Source organism: Phoxinus phoxinus (assembly GCF_949152265.1).
Source record: "Phoxinus phoxinus genome assembly, chromosome: 18".
Taxonomy (NCBI): domain Eukaryota; kingdom Metazoa; phylum Chordata; class Actinopteri; order Cypriniformes; family Leuciscidae; genus Phoxinus; species Phoxinus phoxinus.
The window spans coordinates 18,861,881-18,885,980 of record NC_136893.1 but is presented as its reverse complement, the minus strand read 5'-3'; the positions used below and the strand labels follow the sequence as shown (position 1 = coordinate 18,885,980).

General features: G+C 38.3%; 1 protein-coding gene across 2 annotated transcripts in view; it reads left to right on the top strand.

The window, feature by feature from the left end:
• oprl1 (opiate receptor-like 1) overlaps positions 1-23,780 on the top strand; it is a 33,027-nt gene extending 9,247 nt beyond the window's left edge. Inside the window, exons 1-3 of one of the 2 annotated variants that reach the window (XM_079587963.1) lie at positions 12,424-12,526; positions 17,106-17,458; positions 21,447-23,780. In XM_079587963.1, the coding sequence (XP_079444089.1) occupies positions 12,492-12,526; positions 17,106-17,458; positions 21,447-21,970 (912 nt within the window). In that variant the 5' untranslated portion in view covers positions 12,424-12,491 and the 3' untranslated portion in view covers positions 21,971-23,780. Of the gene's footprint in view, positions 1-12,423; positions 12,527-17,105; positions 17,459-21,446 lie in introns of those variants that run through there. The other variant, XM_079587962.1, reaches the window with a different exon arrangement.
• Positions 23,781-24,100: the final 320 nt, after the last annotated feature.

The following is a 24,100-nucleotide window of genomic DNA, read 5'->3' as shown; positions in this document are numbered from 1 at the left end:
TAACCTAATGACCAAGCTCTGGAAAGTCATTTTGCCCCAAAAAAAGGCAAGTCACTTAACATCTCCTCAGTCGCTGAATCATCCTTAGACTGAATGTAGGACTGTTGGGCAAAGTGGCACATCACATGAAGGTAGATGACAGCACCATGACCATGAAACAGAAGGGAATGAAAGGGCTAGTTGCGTGACTAAGAGTGTGATGCTTTTGGCCTTGAATGAATTAATTAATCATTTCATTAAAAAAAAAATACTCTGATCAGAATCTGGTCATACTGTATAGTTTATTGTGTGTGGCTTTTTGACTCAAACTCCTTTGTGCACAACAATGTCCAAAGGCTTTCCAGTTGTTATTGATTTACTGGATAAGTAATTAATTTTTACTTGTGATCTGTAACCGATAAATGTAATGTTTTTATTTTTTATGACTTTTCCAGATCTGGAAATCGCTTTAGAAATTCACTTTAAAGGTTTTCCCTTATAACCTGTTTTTTCAAGACCATATGAGTCCTGGTTCTTTAAAGGCTATTTTAAAACTTGCTTGCATTTTAAATAAAATTGTGGCCCCCTAGTGGGTCCAACCCCCTGATAAAGAGCCACTGTAAACCTATTAATATATATATATATATTAATATATATATATATATATATATGTGTGTATATGTGTATATGTGTGTGTGTGTGTATATATATATATATATATATACAGTTGTAATTTAAATTATTCAACCCCCATTGCAAATCAAGTGTATTGGCAAAATGTACAGACTTTCAGCTGTTTGCATTAAAATCAAACAAAAGTAATTTAAATAGTTCAACACAATTGTTGAAGTAGTTTCCCCAAATTAAACTGAAAATGCAACTTTTAATTACTTCTGAAGTCTCAAAATTATTCAACCCCCTGAATAGAACCCCTCACAATAGCACAAATCTGCAAAACAGGTGTTGAATCAAGCACACCTGATGCAACTAATCAAGGGCTTCATTAGTTGCACCAGGTGCGCTTGAGTGAGAACACCTAAACTGGCTAAATTGGTTGAGTGTCACGTTTGACTGCATGTTAGAAATATGGCTATGTCAAAAAAAAAAAAGGTCCAAAAACTTAAGGCGAGACACGGCAGGCAAAAACATCGTTTTTTTTTCACTGGTCAATTTTGAGATTTTAGGCTATTTGTCTTCAATAACATGTCTTCTTTCAGACTTGTGGTGAAAAAAAGTCCAAAATACACATTTAGGTCTTTATTTCACTACACTTTGTCTATTTGCGTCTATAGATTTCTCCGAAATTCAGCAAAAGTTGGCGTTCTAAATCAACGCTCTGCTCCGCGATCTCTGTGTTCTTCCTTTAATCACGCACATGTCTGAAAAGCTCTCTCTCTGCTGTACAATGCTGTCGGGTCCAAATATGGTCATTTCCTTTTAATCAGCAACCAATCGTGAAAGTAAAATGGGCATTTAACCCTAAAAGCGAAATCTCATTGGCTGATGTCAATTTCTGACAACGTGATTGGTTCATATGCATCACGTGATGCGCTCTGACACTTAGATGTGTGTTTTTGACTGTTTTTCTGCTCAGTTAAAGGCCATAAATGCTGTGTTTATAAGTTTTGATGTGATTTAGGTGGTTTGTATTGTTGTTGCTAATTATTTGATAAGATATTGTGTCAGTAAATTGTTGTTTCTACTAAAAAAGTATGATTTTTTACATTACAAATCTTTAAATGCCTTTTTCTCAAAATGGGTTTTTTGTAATCCTCCAGTAGAAACATCTCAGCCTATGTAGCACCTATGTACACCAAATTTTCCAGTTATACACTTAGCAGTATTCTGAAGATATGTTCAGAGGGATTTGTTAATAAATCATTCCTGGCCTGATTTATGGGACATTTTAATCCCCAAAATATGGCGAAAATCGATTTTTTAAAGCTATGGACAGTATATTTTGATTTCTTATGTAATGAAAGCATCTCCTGAAATCCCTCTGAACATCTTTTTTCATCTTGTGTGTAAACAAAATGAAAAAAGAATTTTGCACCTGGCTTTATCATATGTTCAGATCTATCTACCGAAAATATATGCAAAAGTGTGCATATTTAATGAGATAATACCTAATTTGCATAATTAAACATACAAATTTCAAAAACTTGTAATACATTTTTTTTATGAACTTGTGTAAGTAATCAACTGAGGAAGTTTCATGGTGATATCTATTATTTTTAAATTGTACCCTATTCACCTGTAGTGTCTCGCCTTAAGAGAAGATTGCATACCTTCAAAAACAAGGAACAGTAAAAAAGTAGCCAAGGCACTAATTATTCCTAGCGACACCGTTGGAAGAATAGTTTGCAAATTCAAAGTTAAAGGAACAGTGGTCACACCTGGACGGGGCAGAAAAAGGAAGATATCAACGGCTGCAACCAGATTTCTGAGAAGGCAGGTTCAGAAAAACCCTCGAGTCACTGCAAAAGATCTGCAGCAAGACTTGATAGCAACAGGCACTGAGGTTTCAGCTTGCACAGTAAGTCAAGTATTAAACGCATGCAGTTTCCTTGCCAGAGCTTCAAGACGTACACCAATAAATAAGCCACAGAAGTTTGGGGATTCTGTTCTGTGGAGCGATGAAACAAAACTGGAACTTTTCGGCCCTATGGATCAGCAGTATGTCTGAAGGAAGAAGAATGAAGCATGATCCCAAGCAAACCTCAAAATTCAACAAGGCTTGGTTGAAGAAATCCTGGAAGATTCTACAGTGGCCATCACAGTCAGCTGACTTGAACCCCAGAAAATATCTAGTGGGATTTGAATAAGGCGGTTGCAGCACGCAGAACCAATAATATTACTGAACTGGAGGGCATTGCTCATGAGGAATGGGGTAAGATTCCTTAGAAACGCTGCCAGAAGCTGGTGTCTGGTTATACGTCTCATTTGCAGCAGGTCATAACAGCAAAATGATGTTCTACGGAGTACTAAAGATGCTTGCCATGAAGGGGTTGAATAATTTGGAGACTGTCTGTAAATTTAGCGATTAGACCTGATTTGCAATGGGGGATGAATAATTAGATTACAACAATATATATATATGATTAGATAGTGGAAATTTTGTGCAAGAGCATTTTTTGAGCACATAAGAACTAAACACTGAACTAAACACATGTGAATAAGTGCACCAGTGTTTAAAGAGAATGCAACACATTAATGCACGTTGTGCAGAGGGACTGTCAAACCCCACTAGCATCAACTAATTCAAATTCCAATTTCATAAAGTAAAAAAAAAAAAATGGGAGGGAGGGAATATTTTATAACTTAGCTGTGCAGTTACAAGTGCTTTAATTTACAGCCCGTCACCTACTTTATTGTCATCTGCACCTAAATGGCTCTGGCACTGAGCTGATGCCCTATTGGAAAACCAGTTCTGCTTTTATTACAATAATAATGTACACTGTGAAATATTTGAATCCAGTGTGTCTGCAGAACCTTATTGTATCACAAGCATATATAGAGCCTCAAGTATTATTGAGTACTTCATATGTTTCTAATTCTGGATTTTTTGGATGAAGGTCCAGTAGCCCTGATGATATCCACTGCATCTCTCAAGCTATTCTGCCTTAGATAGCAGACTACAGTTTGGGGTAACACTTTATTTCGATAGTCCACTTTAGACATTCTACTAACTATAAGTAACTTTACAACTACATGTCAACTAACTGTCATTAGAGTATTAATAGACTGTCTGCTTAATATCTGCTAACACTTTATTTTGTTGGTCCCCCAACAGACATTCAACTGACTATAAGTAACTCGGCAACTACAAGTCAACTTACTAACCCAAACCCTAACACCTAACCCTATCAGTCTACTAACTGTCTCCACTAATACTCTTGAGAGTTAGTTGACATTTAGTTGACCATTTACTTATAGTTAGTGGAATGTCTAAAGTGGACTATCGAAATAGTGTAACCCTTGTCCTTTGGTATTTTTTTTTTTTTCCAATGGAGGTTATCACTTTGAATGCAAAAATAAAAAAGCAGTGGCTTTATACTCTGTTGTACTAGACTTTGTTTCAGCCTTCTGCATGCTGACAGACAGGACTCAGTGTGCGTAAACACTCACATACAGGTGTGCGAGTTGATAATGCAGAGCATTTGGCAAAAATGCAAAGGCGGTCAGACACAAACATTTTAATGTGCTTGGCAGACAAAGTCGTGATTCCCAGCAGCTTCTTGCCAAATGAGAGAAATGATTGTGAAATCATGCTTTGCTCTGTTTAGATGTGTAAAGCATTAATTATACAGGCAGGGGCTAATTCAATTCACTTCCCTTTCCAGGCTGTTTGTTTTTGAAGTCACTGGCTGTGTTGTGCCTGTAATAAAGATGCCACAGGTTGACGGCTTGTGAACAGTCTCTGGATAATTGTTCTGAAATCTCAGTTAATATGAATGTACTAACAGGAGTGAGACTCACTATCCATGAACCGTGTATAAACTGATAAAGTCTTTTTGTTGCTGTTTTTTCTAGCAAATTGGCACTAAATGTAAAAAAAGAAGAAAAAAAGACACCTTCATGCAGAAATTACACCTTCACAAAATCACACTAAATTTTGTATAAACTGTTTTTCACATTTATTTATTGTTAAAACCTCATTAACAACAATTTGGAACATTTCATAATACAGTTTAAAACCCTGTTTTGTTTAATTTTTCTTTTAAAATAAATTAATACTTTTATTATTCAAGGATGCATTAAATTGATCATTTACAATGTTAAAAAAGATTTTGTCAAATAAATGCTGTTCCTTTGAACTTTCTACTCATCTAATAATCCTGAATAAATGTATCAGGAATATGCTTGATTCATTTTATAATAGGTAATGGTTTATCCAGTTAGTAGGATTTATGCATCTAATGATTTGTTATAAATCAAAGTATTGTAAAATAAAGTGTTCCCTATTGGTATCGTCCCTGTTTTACCTTTATATGTCCTGGCTGTAAATAATCTCATAAACTGGTTGACTGGTTGAAGTGGAATGATTTTTGCTCTTATTCATTATTCTTTACTTTTCTTTGTCAAGTGATTTAATTACTCCAAGTTACAATGGTATGCAATTAATTTTAAATCATTTTGAACTTTAACATCTGTATAATCAAATTGTTGCTGATGTGCTTTTTGTGAAGACCATTTAAAAATGCAAAACAAGACTTTTTGCTAGAATATGGAGAGCATAATACTTGCAAAAAAAAAAAAAAAGATTTAAATAATTTATAGTTGTTGTTTTTTCGTTGAGCTTTAAGATGTTGTCATTTTACTACAAAAAAACAACAACAAACTGCTTCTCAACAATACTGATTGATATTTGAAAGCTGAAGAGTTTGTTTTAATGCTTGTTTGATTTTTGCTCACACAGTCTCTCCGTTCTCTTGTCGTTTTCTATGCATAGTAATCCTCTCAGGGCCCGCTGGGTATTATCTGGACCGCTGGCAGAGACTGGGACAAAAGAAATTTTGTTTCTGATTATACTTAATCAAAGCAGAAGCTATACACAAGCTGTGATGGGCTTCACTAGCATGACATGAAATGTGTTAGATGGCACAGCAATCGTCTGAAGCCACCAGGCTTTTGATTAGACATTTACACATCGACTTAACTATAGGATCAGCTCAGTAACAGACACATCAGTCACTAACTATTTTGTCATTAAAGTGTAATAATTAGGCCTAAAACGTTTTTTTTTGTGACAACATTTGCCCTGACTGCTTTGTTAAAAGTGGACATTGTGAAGTGAGCTCTAGATTGTATTGCTCGCACATTTGTCCAGCCCAGTGCCAGAACATCCATTTGGCAGAGGCATTTGCTTGATTTTAAAATTGATGTTTACTTTGACTATATGTTTTTTTTTTCTTCACACTGCATATTTTTGTCGTCCATGTAGTTATAATGATTGTCAGTACTCTAATGGTGTCAGTCAAGCAATTTGTTTTGCTTAGTTTTGGCAAAACATTATCTGAGATGCCAGTCATTTTGTGAATTCTCTCTATCTCCAGTTCATTTAGTCTGTGTTAAGATGATTAATGTGGTCTTTGAGGACTGTCCCTCACATTGCCTGATTTAGGGTGTGTGTGTGTGTGTGTGTTTGTTTTTTTGTTTTGTTGCTTGCTCTGTGCATTTGATCTCCAAGCAGACTTCCCATACTTGGCTACATTGTGTTCAGCAGGATTCCCATGATTTGGTCCATTTTCAAAGTGCCAGCAACTTTGTAGATCTCCAACACCTGGGTTCCCAATACCATTATGTTTCCCCTGCCATGCTTAATGGCGCCACACATGGATTTGGTATTAAAGCACTCCACATACCGTAACCATCCACTCCTAGGTTGTTATATTTTGATTTGTCGGACTGCAGAACACAGCTCCAATTTTCCACACTCCTTGTGTTCTTTGGTAAATGCAAGGTGTTTTTTTTTTTTTGGAGAAGATAAAACTAATAAATTGTTTCTTTACTGGTACACAACCTCTCAGTCCAGCCTGTTGTAGCCGTTGACTTACAGTTCAAGATGAAATTTTCTCATCCAGTCTTTAGAAGCTGTTTTGAGGTGGTCCCACATTCAGAGGATTTTCATCCTTTGTCAAAATGCTCACTAGTCTTTCTCGACCAGCCACAGCGCTTTACATTCGCATGGTAGTGGTCTCACGATGATTTGAAATTATTTTGTACATTGTGACCATTCACATCCAGCATATGAGCAATATCCAAAACCCATTGACCAGATTTAGCCACTTCAGCAATATCCTTGGTTGCAGAGGACAGCTTCTTCCATCTGGCCGTTTTCACTAAAACCCACAAAATAATATCTAATAATGTAGATAATACCTTCCACATAGTGATTTATTGAATAATAGGCTGGGAATAATGAGTGCAAGATGACCACTTGGCCAAAAAAATTAACATTAACAAAACAAAAACATCTGCACAGTTAGGTATGTTTCATTGCGTCATGATAGAATTGAAACGTGGAACTCGTACATTAGTTTTACACTCCCGGCACAACTTCACAACATGCATACAAAATGTTACCAATGTTCCTGTTTTTGAAAGAACAGTATGCTCACCATGGCTGCATTCATTTAAAAATACAGTAACAAAAACACTGAGACATTTATTTGTTACTCTGTAATTAACTTTGGTCAATCAGGCTGTCTTTTTATTACATGCCAAGGATAACGTTAAACAATTGTTTCTTTCTTTCACTCAAAACATGACCTCACAGAACTCTGTGCACCCATTCATTTGAATGTGTGTGTAGTGTGGTCGTTTTCAATTCCTCATCCTCCGAAGCATCTCTTTCATTGTCCAACTCACAATGCTGAGCCGCTATATTTCTGTGCAAGTTTAGCAATACAAAATGAGTTAAAGGCACATTCAATCATTTTCTAAAGCTGCCCTTGTAAATTTTCCTCATAAAACTATCCGTACAGCTTCTGAAAGGACCAATTACTTGATCGGTTGATCACTTTTGGTTGTGAATAGGACAGTCATCATTATTCTATAGGGTGAACAAATATAATTATACTAAAGTACATCGACATTATCACTGCTTCAACAGGAGATTTGTTTCTCTCATTGCTGGAGTTCATGTGGAACGAGTAGCATTTGATGCAATGCGACACTAAATACACATATATTTTCTCTTTTACACAATCTTTGACATTACAGATATTGTGTAAAATTGGTGTATCTAGAAATATATATATATATATATATATATATATATATATATATATATATATATATATATATATATATATATATATATATATATATAACAAATCTTGGATGTTGATCATTCAAACAAGTCATCCATCATTCATGAAACAAGCTGTCTTTTGGCTCTGAGAAGGAACAACAGTAAAATTTGTTATCACTCCCAAATGCTAGGTTACACACCAGTAACTTCATCATTCAGATCACACCGTGACATTTATGTCATGTTTACACATCACAGACACATTGACGGCCATAACTATGATTAATGACATACAATGCAGTCACCATATGGCTTATGGACTTTACTCACTTTTATTACAAAACTACAGTTGTTTGGTGTTTGGAAAGAGCTTGCACAGATTTATTAGATAAAATATTTGTTGAGGTTTAGGTAAGAAAAACACATGTTTTGGAGCTTTTAGTCCATGTGTGTTTGCTTTGAGTTGATCTACTGTGTATGACATGCTTCATCATTAAAAGGCACTTTGTAAGCAAATTTAAACAACCATTTTTGCTTACTATTACTAGCCTGTATATAGACTGAAAAAAAAAAGAAAAGATGGATGACATGTCTCCACTTCCTTCCACTATAGACAAATGAAGCCAAAATATCCCAGAAATAACTATTGACATCTTGCACCATTACGTCAGGAGCCCGAGGTGGTGCAGCAGTATCAAGGCCCCACTCCTGCAGACTCAATCGCAAGCAAAGCTGTCAATCACAACGTTACACACTGTTCCCTTTCAAGGGAACTCGAGCTGCGTCAAGACGCGGTGGGAACGCCCCTGTGTGATTGCGTCGTGAAGTACGTGTACAATCAGTCCAATGGAGAGACGAGACGTCATAAGCGGGTGATGTCATCCGTCCTCATCACAGGAAGTCCCCGAGGATCGCTTTCGGGGGCGAAGTGTTACCAATATCGGGTTCTTTCCTTCGGCCTAGGTAAAACTAGGCCAGTCACTCACTGTGAAACAGTTTCAGAGACTGTTGGGTCTCGTGGCAGCTGTGTCCAACGTAATAACTTTTGGCCTCCTGTACTTGAGACCCCTGCAGTGGTGGTGCAGAACCAAGGGGTTTTCTCCGAGGGGGATTTGATTTTCCCACTTTGATTTTGACCTGGGCTCCACTACAGGGGCGCAGGTGCTTTCGTCTTGGTGTGCGCAGAGATTTCACACGCACAGGCACTTGTTACTATGGCGTCGTATATAGTGTTCCCACCGCGTCTCGACGCAGCTCGAGTTCCCTTGAAAGGGAACGTCTCAGGTTACGTATGTAACCCTGGTTCCCTGAAGCTAGTGCGGTCTGTTTTCAGGTGTGCTTTATAGTTTCCGTTCCATGTCGTCACTCGCCTATGATGTCTCGTCTCTCCATTGGAGTGATTATACACGTGCTTCACGACGCAATCACGCAGGGGCCTTCCCACTGCGTCTCGACGCAGCGTCTCATTCCCTCTCAGGGAACCAGGGTTACATACGCAACCTGAGACGTTTTTACAGCATGAAAAACCTAACTAAAACCAAACTTATTGGGAAAACATGCATCAGCTTGATAATAATACCGAAAATGACAGAAAAACGTTTTAAATATGTACTAAAGCACGTTTTATTTTCATTACATTTTTAATCAGATTTTTATATGATAACTAAATGTAATATTTATTTCCACACTCAATTACATAGAGATGCTTAGTTTCTAAAACAGTTTTTCAGATACAGATCTCCTCACATTTAACACTTGTAGCTCAGGAGGTCTTCACTAAAGCTGGTGAATGTCTTTGACAGATCAGGTGTCAGAGTGAGAGTCTCTACAGAAACACTCTTCTGCCTCACGAATGACACTCACATACTCTCACCAACACTAACTCTGCTGCTTTATTAAGATTTGAGATATTACTCTGCAGAAAATTAAATTAAATTCCAGCAACCTCAACTCTTCTCCCTGTGACTTCAGTCAGTGGCTGCAATTAACATAAATATATCATCTAACATGGCAGGTCATATAATATTTATACCAGAGATCAAGTGATTACTCATTCCTTTTTCCTGCATGGATACATAATCTATGGAGCTCGGAAAAACGAGCAGCATTGTCACTTCTATCTCTCGCAGTCATATAAATAATATTTATAGTTATTAGTTGTGATGATGATCAAATCTTGAAGAAGAGCTATATCCGGATATACAATACTGTTCAAAAGTTTTGGGTCTGTAATTTATTTTTATTTTTTTACCAAGACTGCATTTAATTGATCAAAAATACATAAAAACATAGTAATAGTTTGAAATATTATTGCAATTTTCTTTATATATATATCAGTGTCACAAGATTCAAAAGAACAGCCTTTATTTGAAATGAAAATCTTTTGAAAGACTGTAAATGTCTTCACTGTCAATTTTTATATCTGTATAAAAGGTCATAAAATTAATTTCTTTCAAACATATTATTATATATAATATAATATTTAATAATTCCTTAATATTGAATACAATAAAATATAGTTTACTTTTTAATGTATTCAACTGTTTGTTTTATCATTTGGAACAGCATTTGCAGTTCAAGACAGCATTCTGAAGCTGTCTAAAGAGTTTATTTTAAGTACACTAAAAAATACTCCCTTAAAATCTAAAACTTCAGTACTAATTTAGATTGTAAAAGCATTCCAGAGATCTCTTTGTTTTGTCTTATGCTTCCCATATCCTTCCTGTTTTAGCATCAGTTAATGGACTGAGACTGGCCGAAGCCCAAAACTGTCTGTAGACATTCAGGCCAAGATTGTGTAAATGAGACATGATTAGGGGGAGTGAGAGAAGCTGATGTGCGTGAATGTATTCCCAATGGTTTCCCCAATAGCTCACTGCAGCCTCATCATCTCTCTAGATCTGAACGCTCTTTTCCCTCTCCGATGTCTCAACCTTGATTTCTCTCTCTCTCTCTCTCTCTCTCTCTCTCTCTCTCTCTCTCTCTCTCTCTCTCTCTCTCTCTCTCTCTCTCTCTCTCTCTCTCTCTCTCTCTCTCTCTCTCTCTCTCTCTCTCTCTCTCTCTCTCTCTCTCTCTCGCTCTCTCGCTCTCGCTCTCTCTCTCCATCCATCCCTCCACTTCATTGATCTCTTCCCTCTGCTGCTCTCAGGCCCAGGGTCTAGTTTCAGTGCTGTCTGATCCCAGTCTGGTTTTCAAGGAGTTGAAATGCTGTCAGTGCAAGATCAACCACAATTCTCACGAGTCTCTTCCTCTTTCCATCCCAGAGTAACAGAGACTGAATCTCTCAGCCTTCAGTCTTAACATTTCAAAGCAATCTCTCTCTATCCAGTGAGATTTTCTTTTACTCATCCAACTTTAGACTTTTTTGCTACAACCACGCCTGCTGTGAAATGTTTAGTTTGAGTTGGCAACCCTGTGAAAAAAAACAACCAGATCAGCTCTCCTGGTGACAAACACATGAGACACAACTTGAGCAAAACTTTATTTGCCATTCATTTGATCTGGTTGCATAAACCACTAAGACTAGTCAAGTTAGTCATCAAATTCTTTAAGACTGTTCATAACGTTTTAAAATCAGTTACATAAAAGTGTAGATTGGCCTAATTTAATAACAGAAAGTAGGATTGACTGCCTCTTGACTGACTGCTAGTGGGTCATACTAGATCTTAAAGGGGTGGTTGATTATAATTTCACTTTTCTAACTTTAGTTAGTATGTAATGCTGCTGTTTGAGCATAAACAACATCTGCAAAGTTACAATGCTCTAAGTTCAAAGCAAAGGGAGATATTTTATTTTACAGAAATCACTTTTTAAGGACTACAACAAACATCTTGTAAGGACATCTTGTATGAGCTTCCTCCCGGGTAAGTGACATCACCACCCTAACATTTACATAAACCCCACCTCCGGGAACACGCAAGCAACAAAGGGGGTGAGTCCATGAGAAGAGGAAGAGTTGTTGTTGTCGAGTACATTTGGGAGTCTGCTCAAGCTGTCACATAAGTCTTTTCACATTTATTGCAATACAGTACGTAACACAAATAGCAATAGCATGTCACTCTGTAGGCATCTTACAACAGTTCCCACACTAGCAATTTATAGATTATCAACGTCACATACACACTCAGAGGACATCAGAGACTTATTTTACATCTTTAAAAGGTGCATTATACCACCCCTTTAAACTAACACAATGGCTGTTTTGCAACTGGCCGTATGTCTCAGTTCATGTTCTACAAATGATAAAAGGTAATATGGAATGACATGAAGAGGTTAATATTTCAGAAAATGTAACTCTTTTATAAGGTTTCAAAGCTGTGTCCCTCTTGTCAACACCATCAGATATTTATGAAATCAAGCAATGGCAAAGTCAGCTTTCATCCCAGAGGCCCTCTTTCTATATTTCACCCGTTTCGAGTTTAATAAAATCACACAGGCTCTGGGTTAGGTTTAAACAGGTTTATTAAAACAAAATTATTATATTTGACATGACAGAACAGACACATACTACACATAGCCTACATATAGTAATAGGCCCTATGCACAGCTGCACTACTTCCTGAACTTAAGCAGGGTTCTTTGTTTCCTGTCTGCCAGGATTGGCCAAACTGATTAATCCAGGTGTGTCTGACCAACAACAATAATCAGACACACCTGGATTAATCAGTTTGGCCAATCCTGGCAGACAGGAAACAAAGAACCCTGCTTAAGTTCAGGAAGTAGTGCAGCTGTGCATAGGGCCTATTTATGTAATTTTATGGAATTGTATGGACATCTAGAAACTCAGAATAGGTGAGCAATAATTGATTGACTCGTATTTGCTGGAAAACATTTGAACCATTTTTAAAACCAAAGCCTGCAAAAGAAGGGGTTACATTTTTGGGGGGATAGGAAAAGGTATGTGTGGCAAGCAGGGCGGAGCTGAGAGTCATGGGAATGGAATGAGTGTTAATGAGTGTTAAGGAGCTCCTCTACTGCTTGCCATAGTATGATATACCGCTTTTATTGTGCGAAAACGACCTCAGTGTTTGAAATCATATTTGAAAACTTCTTAAAATGCTCAATCTTTATATATAAAGCTCATGGTTTTACAGTGAAATATTGAAACTGTATATTGAGATTTCATTAAGATATTGAACTGTACTTTGATCAGTGCAATGTTGTGATTAAAATATTCAAAACATACTTTGTCATTTTGAGGCAGCTAAGAGAATTACTGTTAACTTCTAATGAATTCTGTTCACTGTTTATTAAATACAATATATCAGTGAAAATAGGGTTCAACTTGTCACCATAAACCCACAGGGGCTCATAAGCGGCATTCTAATATCGCTGGTGTAGCTCTTACTCACACTGACTCACACATACCATAATTAGGGTTATGAAGTTCAGTGAAATTATTATCACTAGTGTCATTTCACAGCAGTGTCTGTCAGTGTTTGTATTGTGCTACCATACAGCTGGAAATATGAAAACTCTGTTTGATTGAGAACGCAATTCAAATCTTTTGTTCCACTTCCTGGGAAGTGCAACGAATAATCTAAAAGTAACATATTTGATAGTAAGCTTTGATAGTGCTTACTTTTGGATCCACAAGCCTTACTCTGATTATTGTTATGTTTCTCCATGGTGATGTTTGTGGTGCTGTATGTTTAAAATGGCTCTATACCTGCATGCGTGACGCAGGACTGGAGGAGGATGTGCTGTCTGTCTTTTTCACTTCTTCACCACACGTACTCAGCCTGGCTCACGCTGTTGCATAACGACCCAAGAAAGTACAGCAGAAGAGTAAAAAAGCACCGTGTCATCTTATAATGGTGCTGTATGAGAGAAGAGAGAGTTTCTTTTGTATTATTATTGTGTGCGTGTGTGTGTGTGTGTGTGTGTGTGTGTGTGTGTGTGTGTGTGTGTGTGTGTGTGTGTGTGTGTGTGTGTACATAAATTATTATTTTCATTTATTTCATTTCATTTCATTTCATTTACCACCTTGCTCCTCAGAATTACAACCTGTAAGTATGATTAATTATGGATGTACTGTATATATTTTCTACTGGGTGTTCAAAATATGTAGTTTTGTGTTTTATATTCTGTAGGTCTCTGGCTAACCGGCTAACTCACGTTATTACTCTCTTACCGAAACAGTTCTTCTAATCAGCTATGGGCCCACTATAACCTACTGTAAAACTGAGACGACATTTTGGGGAATGCCTTCAGCGTGACGCGTCTTAAGCCTGTTTGGAACTAGTTCAATCTTGATTGGTGTTGCGTCATGACGTCACTCGTGATGCTGCATGTGACGGCGAAGCGGTAGCTATAAAAGGACGCCGGATCATAACAGCGTCAGCTTTCTGGTCTTCAGCAAGCGTTCTATGTTGCCTTGTCTGTCTTATTTGGTGTTGTCTGTCAGTCACACAGCACAATATATGTATTATGGTGAGTAAGAAAGTTTACAGGCAGTGTTATTTCCATCCATCCATCCATCTTATTCCGCTTATCCGGGGCCAGGTCGCGGGGGCAGCAGTCTAAGCAGAGATACCCAGACTTCCCTCTCCCTAGACACTTCCTCCAGCTCTTCCGGGGGGACACCAACGTTCCCAGGCCAGCCGGAAGACATAGTCCCTCCAGCGTGTCCTAGGTCTTCCCCGGGGTCTCTTCCTGGTGGGACGCGCCCGGACCACCTTCCCAGGAAAGCGTTCAGGAGGCATCCGGAACAGATGCCCGAGGCACCTCAGCTGACCCCTCTCGATGTGGAGGAGCAGCGGCTCTAATCTGAGCTCCACCCGAGTGACCGAGCTCCTCACCCTATCTCTAAAGGATCGCCCAGCCACCCTGCGGAGAAAGCTCATTTCAGCCGCCTGTATCCGGGATCTTGTCCTTTCGGTCATGACCCAAAGCTCATGACCATAGGTGAGAGTAGGAACGTAGATTGACTGGTAAATCGAGAGCTTTGCCTTGCGGCTTAGCTCTTTCTTCACCACGACAGACCGGTACATCGACCGCATTACTGCAGAAGCTGCACCGATCCGTCTGTCAATCTCCCGTTCCATCCTTCCCTCACTCGTGAACAAGACCCCAAGATACTTGAACTCCTCCACTTGAGGCAGGAACTCTCCACCAACCTGAAGTCGGCAAGCCACCCTTTTCCGACTTCCGGCCAGCTCTGTCGGCCCAGTTCAGGAGTCTGATGCCCGTTCTGAGGCTTATTCCGCCCAGGACAAGGATCCGATGCTTGAATAATCTGGATCTAAGGATTTTGATATTTTGGGCCTCGAGGCAGGAGAATGTGAGGATTAGCCACCTCATTCCCCTGCCTTCGAGGAGCTGCTGGAGGTTGTGACCAGAGCAGTGGCCAAATTAAATATCGAATGGCCATCAGAAAAGCAGGAAACATTTAAGAAAAGTAAATTAGATGAACGTTTCATGCAGGCTCGGTCACAGCCTTCGCGCCGGAGCCTCCCGTTTTTCACTGATCTCCACACTGAGGTGTCGAGATTGTGGAACAAGCCGTTCTCATCACGATTAACGAGCCCAAACGTCCATATATGTTCATAGATTTTGGGCTCGAAAGAGAACGGCTATGAGGTGATGGCGCGGGCGGAAGAGACTCTGGCAACGTATCCCTGAAGGCTCTGGCGCTGCCCTCCAAACCCTGCCGTATAACATCAGCATTGGTGGGCAAGGCATAAATGACGCCGGGTCAGTCTGGTGCATGCCTGTACATGATGGGGATCATGCAGGCATACCAGGCCGACCTCCTAAAATAAATGGACGAAAGTGGGGAGGTCGCCCTCAGCGATGTTAAAGAGCTCCGTCGAGCGGCAAACTTGTCTCTCTGGACTACCAAGGAGACAGCCCGTGCCATCAGCCACTCCATGGTAGCACTGGTATAGCCACGGAAAGACACCTAGTATATGGCTGAACCTGTCGGGCATTGGGGAGAAGGACAGGGCCTTCCTCATCGATGCCCCACTTTCGCCTTCTGGCCTCTTCGGCGACGCAGTCAATACTATCATCGAGAGCTTTCAGGAGGTTTCACATTTAAGCAGATCTTGTGTGTCTGCTGCCAGGGAGCAGCCCCACCAGTCAGCCCACAGCTCCTCACACCTGCAGCGGCAGAAGGAGTGTGTTGCCTCTCGAGCCATCATTATTTTTGATGCATGTGAACCTGTTGTAGGAGACCTCCAAAACAAAATTAGGAACCTTTAAAATTGCATAAGGGCACTTTAAAGTAAATTTCCAAGTAATTGAGTGAGAACAAGGTTTGTGGTATTGGTCAAAAAGAGGAAGTTTTTGGAAGTGTAATGGCAATAGAACAGAACTGACTTGAGAAATGATTTGAATTGATGGAGCATTTCAAAGTCAGAAGCGGGATCTCATTATGTTAAATAAATTCACACTCTTTAAAATGATATGAAAGAGAACAAATAAACACAAATTCAGACAGAGAGATAGCAGAGGCATCAGACACAAATGCTAACCTGCTGAACCAGCCTGAACAAGATTTTACCTGTCATTATTGTTAAATGTCAGTTTGATTAAAGAGGAACAAAACCACCAGGCAGAGATTTTGAGGATCACTTCATATTGCAAAACATTGGTGCTGCAATTCCATCTTAAAATGAGTGACTAATTATTATTTTTAGATGATTATAATTGCAATGATACATGTCAAGTCAATTTTATTTGGATGTAGCTCTTTTCACAATACAAGGCACACATTAAAATAAATGTACATATTTATATACAAATATTTTGGTTACATAGTATGATTAATACTATCATGTGTTCATTGAATAATGATTTGTTTATTTATTTATTATATAATATGCTTTTAATTTTAACAATGTTAAAACATTTGTTAGATCCTTCGTGAATGTGGAGCTGTTGTGAATGATGTGATTATTGGTACAGCACAGCGGCTGTTATCTACCTTTCTCAAACATCATAAAACAGCTGCCAACCTAATAATTCATGCTTTTAATGCATTGTCATGGCAGTGCTTTGCTCATATTTACCAAGAAAATTCCTTGTGTGTGCAAGCAGACTTGGCAATAAAGCTCTTTCTGATTCTGCTTCCAATATTTGTAATTGTTTGTGAACCTTGGAGCATTTCCACAGTGGGGATCACAGGTTGTAGCTATCAAAGAAAAAACAAGACATTGCCGGAAAAACATTAAAAAGCAAAGAGGATTTGATGTGAAATGTCATTTTAATGCCATTGTTGCGGAGGGCCCAGGGGAGCGACAACTGATCTGTTTCCTTGCAAACACAGACTGCTTTTTGTCAGGATAAATGTATTTAGCTGTTCATCCTGATTTATATTTCCATTCTCTTTTTCTTTTTATTGTCTCTTTCTCTGTCACTTTCCCAGATATACCAAGATGAAGACAGCAACCAACATCTACATCTTCAACCTGGCACTGGCCGATGCGCTGGTTCTGGCTACGCTTCCCTTCCAGGGCATGGATGTGTTCCTTGGTTTCTGGCCCTTTGGCAATGCCCTGTGCAAGGCAGTCGTCTCCATCGACTACTATAACATGTTCACTAGTGTGTTCACCTTGACCGTGATGAGCATGGATCGATACGTGGCCGTGTGCCACCCGGTGAAAGCCCTGGACATGCGGACGCCCCACAAGGCCAAAGTGGTCAATATTTGTGTGTGGGTCTTGGCTTCAGCCATAGGGGTCCCGGCTATGGTACTTGGAGACGTGGAAGTTGACAACGGTGAGTGAGTGTGTGTGTGTGTGTGTGTACCATTATGACCATATTAACTTTTTTTGTTTGCTTTTATTAACTATTTACTATTTACTACTAAGCATCATATTGTGTGCATAGACAGCGAACCAAGAGTGTACTCATAAGAGCAGTCTTAAATAAGTTAAATAAAGTCTTAAAATAATGTAAAGAGTTGTGAGAATGAGTCGCGTGTGAGATCCGTGTCATGTGCAGCAGCATCAGATCTTAAAGTGACAGCAGCCACTAATACATTAATACATTACTAGTCATTAATGTTAATCAAAGAACAAAGGTAACCAAGGAAATTACTCAGTGCTCTTGACTAAATAACTTGTTTAGCTTCAATAAGGATTAATTAATTTGTAGTTTATAGAGTGCAAACTGTTTGATATCTTTATAAAATTTCTGTATATGTCCTATATTAGACTGGTAGGAAGGGCACAGGTAAATATTACGTTTATTATGGGTTTATGTGAGGATTGTTTTTAAATTCACTTAAATTAAAAGTTGTTATATTTTTTGAAGCCTAATAAATGTTAAAACAATTTTTATAGCTTTCAATTACACTGTAATGTTGAATGGCTATAATAAAAAAAATGTCATTAAGATATCAGTAGCTGTATTAGTAATCAATGCCTTCATGGCCTTCATTCATAAAAAGATGCCGTTTAATGGTATTTAAAATATACTGTCTTTATGTTGTTTCTACATTCATTTAGAGGTTAACTGTGAAATTGTTACATATAATATGTTAAAAACATTAATGTTTTTATTAGCGATTTAATCAGAAAACAAATTGTGATTAATCTAGTAAGATTTATCTTTAAGATTTGTTGACTTGTTTGTTAATAGTCCATGCACTATAAATGGGCTTTAAAAAGCACAGAACATTTCAGTGTTAATCATTTTGCTGTTATGGGTTCCATTGAAGTTACAGTAATTGCTCTGAACACTGTTCAGAAAGCAGAACCGCAGGTGACCCAGAAGAGCCTTTCCTCCCTGTGGCTTTGAGCTCTTGATCATTTGCTAATTGAATGAGGTTTCTTTTTAATAATAAAAAAAATCCCATGAAAGTACCTTGCTAGGTTAATTGTATTAGCAGGAATCAGGTTTAATACCATGCTGAGCTTGCCTTTCTTCTTAAATGTGAGTGTGCATTCCTGTCAGTGTGTGTGTGTGTGTGTGTGTGTGTGTGTGTGTGTGGAGGGGGAGGGGGGTATTGCAGGTTGTATATAAAATAAAATAAATTACATTTTGATTTGTGACCCGTTAACTATGTGTCCATCAGTGAAGGTGTGTGCGTGACCACTCATTTGTATTTGTGTGTATGTGTGATACTTGGGCCAGGTCCTGGGTCTGTTTGATATCTCCTCAACACCCTCTTCTCATCCATTATTCAAGAACCTAATACAGATAAAAAATAAAATAAAATTATGGATTAGCCCATTTAGATGTATTGTGTTGTGTAAAAAACCTGATCTCTAGTTCCCTCTCAGGGAAGTAATTACCACTAAACTAACACATTAACATTACAGATGAAGTATAAACCTGATCCTATACGTCGACCTATGCATGCATTTGTGCCTGTTAGAGGTTAATTTTATTAAAGGTTAAAGACTTTATATCCAGTATATATATATATATATATATATATATATATATATATATATATATATATATATATATATATATATATATATAATTTTTTTATTACTATCCCTTGACTTTCTAATTTAAATCTCGTATGCTTACCAAGCTTTTATTTGATCAATTCAGTAAAAACAGTGCTATTATTACAATTGAAAATGATTTTCTATTTTAATTGAGAAGCCATTACTCCAGTCTTCAGTGTCACATGATCCTTCAGAAATCATTCTAATATGGTGATTTGCTGCTCAAGAAACATTTCGTATGATTATTATCAAAATTGAAAACAGTTGCTTAACACTGCTTAATATTTTTGTGGAAAACGTGATTTCCCCACATATTTTTTTATATATATAAATTTTTTTATATATATAGATTTTTTTATATATATAAATTTATATCAGTAAATATGAGTATAAAAAATACATTTAGTATAGTATTTTCTAGGGAAAAAATTTGTTTATCACAATATTTTAATAACATTCTTATTATTTTTGTGTAACACATTTTTTAAATTACATTCTAATTAATGTTTTTTTTATGTCAGCACATTTCTCTCCAAGGCTTATTACCTTATTTCTGTAATATGGCTTGTTTTTTTTTTTTTTTTTTTTTTGGAGTGTCACTATAAGCATTAAAGTTAATTACCTAGTATCATATTTTCCATTGAAACATCCAGCTTGGATGTAAGAGACCACTCGTGGAAGAGTGAGAAAAGTAGTTAATATCTTGCTGCACCTTTGTTCAGGAAACCTGATCACTGAATGTTTAAGGTGCTGACAGCCTGCAGATCCTTGGGGTCTGAGATGAAAGACAGAAGCCCTCTTAAATAGGTTCTAACAATGCCAGTGTGCTTTACTGTATATAGAGTTTGATGAAAATAGCTCAAACTCTTTGGACACGCAGTACAGCTCAGATGATCAGTGTTTCTCTCAGCAGAATGTTCAGACAGATTTCTTTCGTAACACTCTCTCTCCTCTCCATTACTGCCAGGCTGCAACATATTTATTTATTCATCACTTCATGCAAGTTGCGTTCTGCTGCCGTTGACACTGCAGGGAAAGACAGACAGAAGCAGAGGGAGGGAGGATGACAGAGATTCAGAGCTGGAGGGATGTGAACGAATGTCTGTAAACAAATGTCCAGCAGTGTAGCTGTTAAATCTTTGTTTAACTTTTTAGCAAAGCTGTTCCGTCTCAAAATAGTCTTCAGACAAACAAGCGGACTTGGAACAACGAGTTGCTTGGTCAACATGGCAAATTATTTATTATGATTCCATATTTCCTATTGGTGGATCGTGGGAGGATAGAGATTCCAAAACACTGCAAACTGTTGCATGGTTTACATATAATTCTATTGTTTGCAAATATAACCAATTCCAACCGGTTACAAGCATATTTTTCCAGTCTGTTTCCACAAGTATTTGAAGATGCAAGGAGGTCTGTGCTTGTCAAAATCCTGCTGTTTTACTGATGTGATTTGAGTGACTGATTTTGGATGATACGAATACAAAGCAATTTTGAAATGCCTTAGAAATGATCCTGCAAAATGATTGATTTTAGTGGAGAGAAAGAAAGTATGAAAGACTCTATTCTCTGGACCGAATTGCAGATTGCCTCTTATGTGCAGATGTGCTAGTCAGGGTGCAGCTTTAGACCGGATGGATGGAAGGAAGGATGGAAGGATGGAAGGATGGAAGGAAGGAAGGAAGGAAGGAACTAAGGAAGGAAGGAAGAAAGAAATAAAGAAAGAAAGAAAGAAAGAAAGAGTGAAAGAAAGAAAGAGTGAAAGAAAGAAAGAGTGAAAGAAAGAAAGAGTGAAAGAAAGAAAGAGAGAAAGAAAGAAAGAAAAAGAAAGAAAGAGTGAAAGTGAGTGAAAGTGAAAGAGTGAAAGAGTGAAAGAAAGAGTGATAGATAGATAGCTTGTCACTTGTGACAAATGTTTCATGGGAGTGTTGATGTAGCAGGCAGAAAGTCCGGATTCACACATATCAGAAATGGAGAGGCTTTTAATGCTCTCAGATGTAGGCTGTCAAAAATGTCAAGAGGAGTGGCAGGGAGAAAATTATTAACTGAAAAACATTTTCAGAAAAGGGCATGCTGAATCTGTAAAAATCTCTATATTATTGAGTGGCACTCGGGAAGATATTTACTTATCAGTTTTCGACCTTTTACTTTTCTAAAGGTTTTTTGGTTTGTTTTTGTTAATGGTCATCAGAACACCGGATATTTCAGCAAAATATCCTCATGAATTCTTTCTGTCTGTCTATCTGTCTAAAACCTTCAAGTTGCAAGGCTTAAATTTGACTAATATTTTTCTTTCCTCTCAGGCATCGAGTGCATCTTAGTTCTCCCGGATCCTCGCAGTTACTGGGACCCAGTGTTCGGGACGTGTGTTTTCCTTCTCTCCTTCCTGATTCCTGTGGCGATCATCAGCGTGTGCTACAGCCTCATGGTGAAGCGCCTCCGCAGCGTTCGCATCCTATCGGGATCCAAGGAGAAAGATCGCAACCTTCGACGCATCACGCGCATGGTGCTGGTGGTGGTCGCGGCTTTCGTTGTGTGTTGGACGCCCATCCAGATCATGGCCCTGGCGCAGTCACTGGGCTTCAACTTAGCCAGCGTCCAGACGGTGGTGTTCATGCACTTCTGCATCGCCCTGGGCTACGTCAACAGCAGCCTTAACCCTGTCCTCTATGCGTTCCTCGACGAAAACTTCAAGCGCTGCTTCCGCGAGTTCTGCCACCCCTCCCCGTTTGGCCTTGATGCGCAGCAGTCGAGCCGTATGCGCAACATTGCACGTGAGGTGGCCTACAACTGCAAGACTGGGGATGGGAACAGTAACCCCGCATGACTAGGCGTGGAGCTGCCCCTGGTCAGCCCTGAGCCGCAACCTAATCCAGGGACAGGAAACTCAAACTCTGAGCTGACTCAGATAACAACACTCTAGCACCATAGTCACCTCCGCCAGGTGGGCGGGGGACAGGGTCAGGCTAGGAGTGAGGGCGGAGTCATGTTAAACGACACGCCCTTTTAGGGACAAAGGGGCTCACTTTACAGTGTCTTAATTGGATTTGGATGTTATTGTCTACAATTCTGTTCTTATTCAATAATTATTACACTTTGTCAGTCAGTGTTGCAGCCTTGTACAGATGCTTTTTATGTCTCTCTTTACAACAATCAATGTTTCTCTTGAAATTTAAGACTGTAGGATTTCATCGCCTTAAACATACTTCTGAACCTATGGATTAAGTGTTTCAGTCCTTTTTGTGGTATTGCCAAGTTTTGGACTGTACTATATACACTATAGAGTATATATAGTGTATAAAAAGTATATAGTAAATGGACTGTACTATATATTATATAACTATATACAGTTATGACACGAATCTGAAACAACAGAGACTCGTAAAGCCTGATTGTTTTTTTTGTTTTGTTTTTAATTTGATATTTTTCTTGGTTTGACTGTACAATAAGCAACAATATTTTATATTCATGTATGTTTGGTAGCACAGATTCAAGCTTAAAGGGGACCTATTATGCAACATTTCCTTTTATAAGGTGTTTGAACACAGATGTGTCCACAGTGTATGTAAACAACCAGCATATAATGGTAAAATCCGCCCATCACTCCATTTTTATAATCCCAATAAACTATAAATAGTCTCTCCAAACGAGCGGTTCCAGAAGCTCCGCCCATGACTGGAGATGATCTGCCCTACTAGCATTGATCCCGCCCTGAGTAGCAGCTGGAGAACCTTCACTGTAGCAGCTGGAGATATACAATGTATGTGCCTAAAAACATTACAAATGTTCTGTTATTGGATGTACCAACGATTATAAGAGTCTCCATAGACTTCCGACATCTAAGCCACTGAGGGCACCGCGGTTGAATTGAATTTATGAAGGATTTGTGCCGAAGAATATCGTTAAAGTATTATATATTTGCGTAAATCATTTTACGCTGGCCTGCTTCACAATCAAGGGTCAGTTTAAAGCTGGATTTGCACAAAAGTTGTTTCTGAAAGATTTTTAGATTAACATGATGGTACATGTTAGTCGATGAGTTGAATCAACTTAACTCCACAACAACTACATACTTTTTTCCACTAACCATTCAGAAACGTCCAGTTGCATTCTATAAGTCCTGAGTCTCTCCATCATGGTCTGACTTCGGTTAGAACATGTAAGGCTAAACACCGCTACTGACAATATCTGACATTTTGGCTGCGTGACATTGTCCAGTTTTGTATTTTAAGCTGAAAATTCACATTCACAGGGCGAATTCCTAACAGTGATTTTGTACCCTGGAAGGTTACTTCGTCAAGAGGAAGCCATTTGTAGGAGCATACAAAATGAAAGTGAAAAACTGAATCCCTTCACAAAAAGCCCTTCCACAGTTCTGTTAGTGAAGGGAACATGCAATGGTCACTTCAAGGATGTAATTTAATCGTTTACGGTCATGTTCAGCCCTTCGGAGTGAGTAGGGCATATGAATGCTCACTTCCGGAATGGAATTTGTGTACATTCTGGGGGACACCAGAGACTTATATTACATTTTGTGAAAAGGGACATAATAGGTCCCCTTTACAAAAAAATACTTGTAAAGAAATGAAAAGTTTCTGTAGTGTTCTATTATGTGCATAAAATGAAGTTAATCACGTTCAAGGCTGTGCATTGTTGAAGACGTCCATTAGCATTACCTAGTTTATTTATTTTTTATGTTTTCTGCGCCGCTATGTATCTTGCATTAATACACACGGATTCTTCTCGATGAGACAGACAACAAAGAGCCAGCATTGTCATGGGTTTACATCACAGACCACTGAATGTGAAAAAAAGACTGTAAAAAAGCCAAATGAAATATATATATATATATATTGAAACTGTCAGTGAAATATAGAGAAACTGTACATTTAATGCTTATTCCTGTAAACTTTAACTTGTTATTGTGATTGTTTGTTTACTTGCATTGACTGGCTGA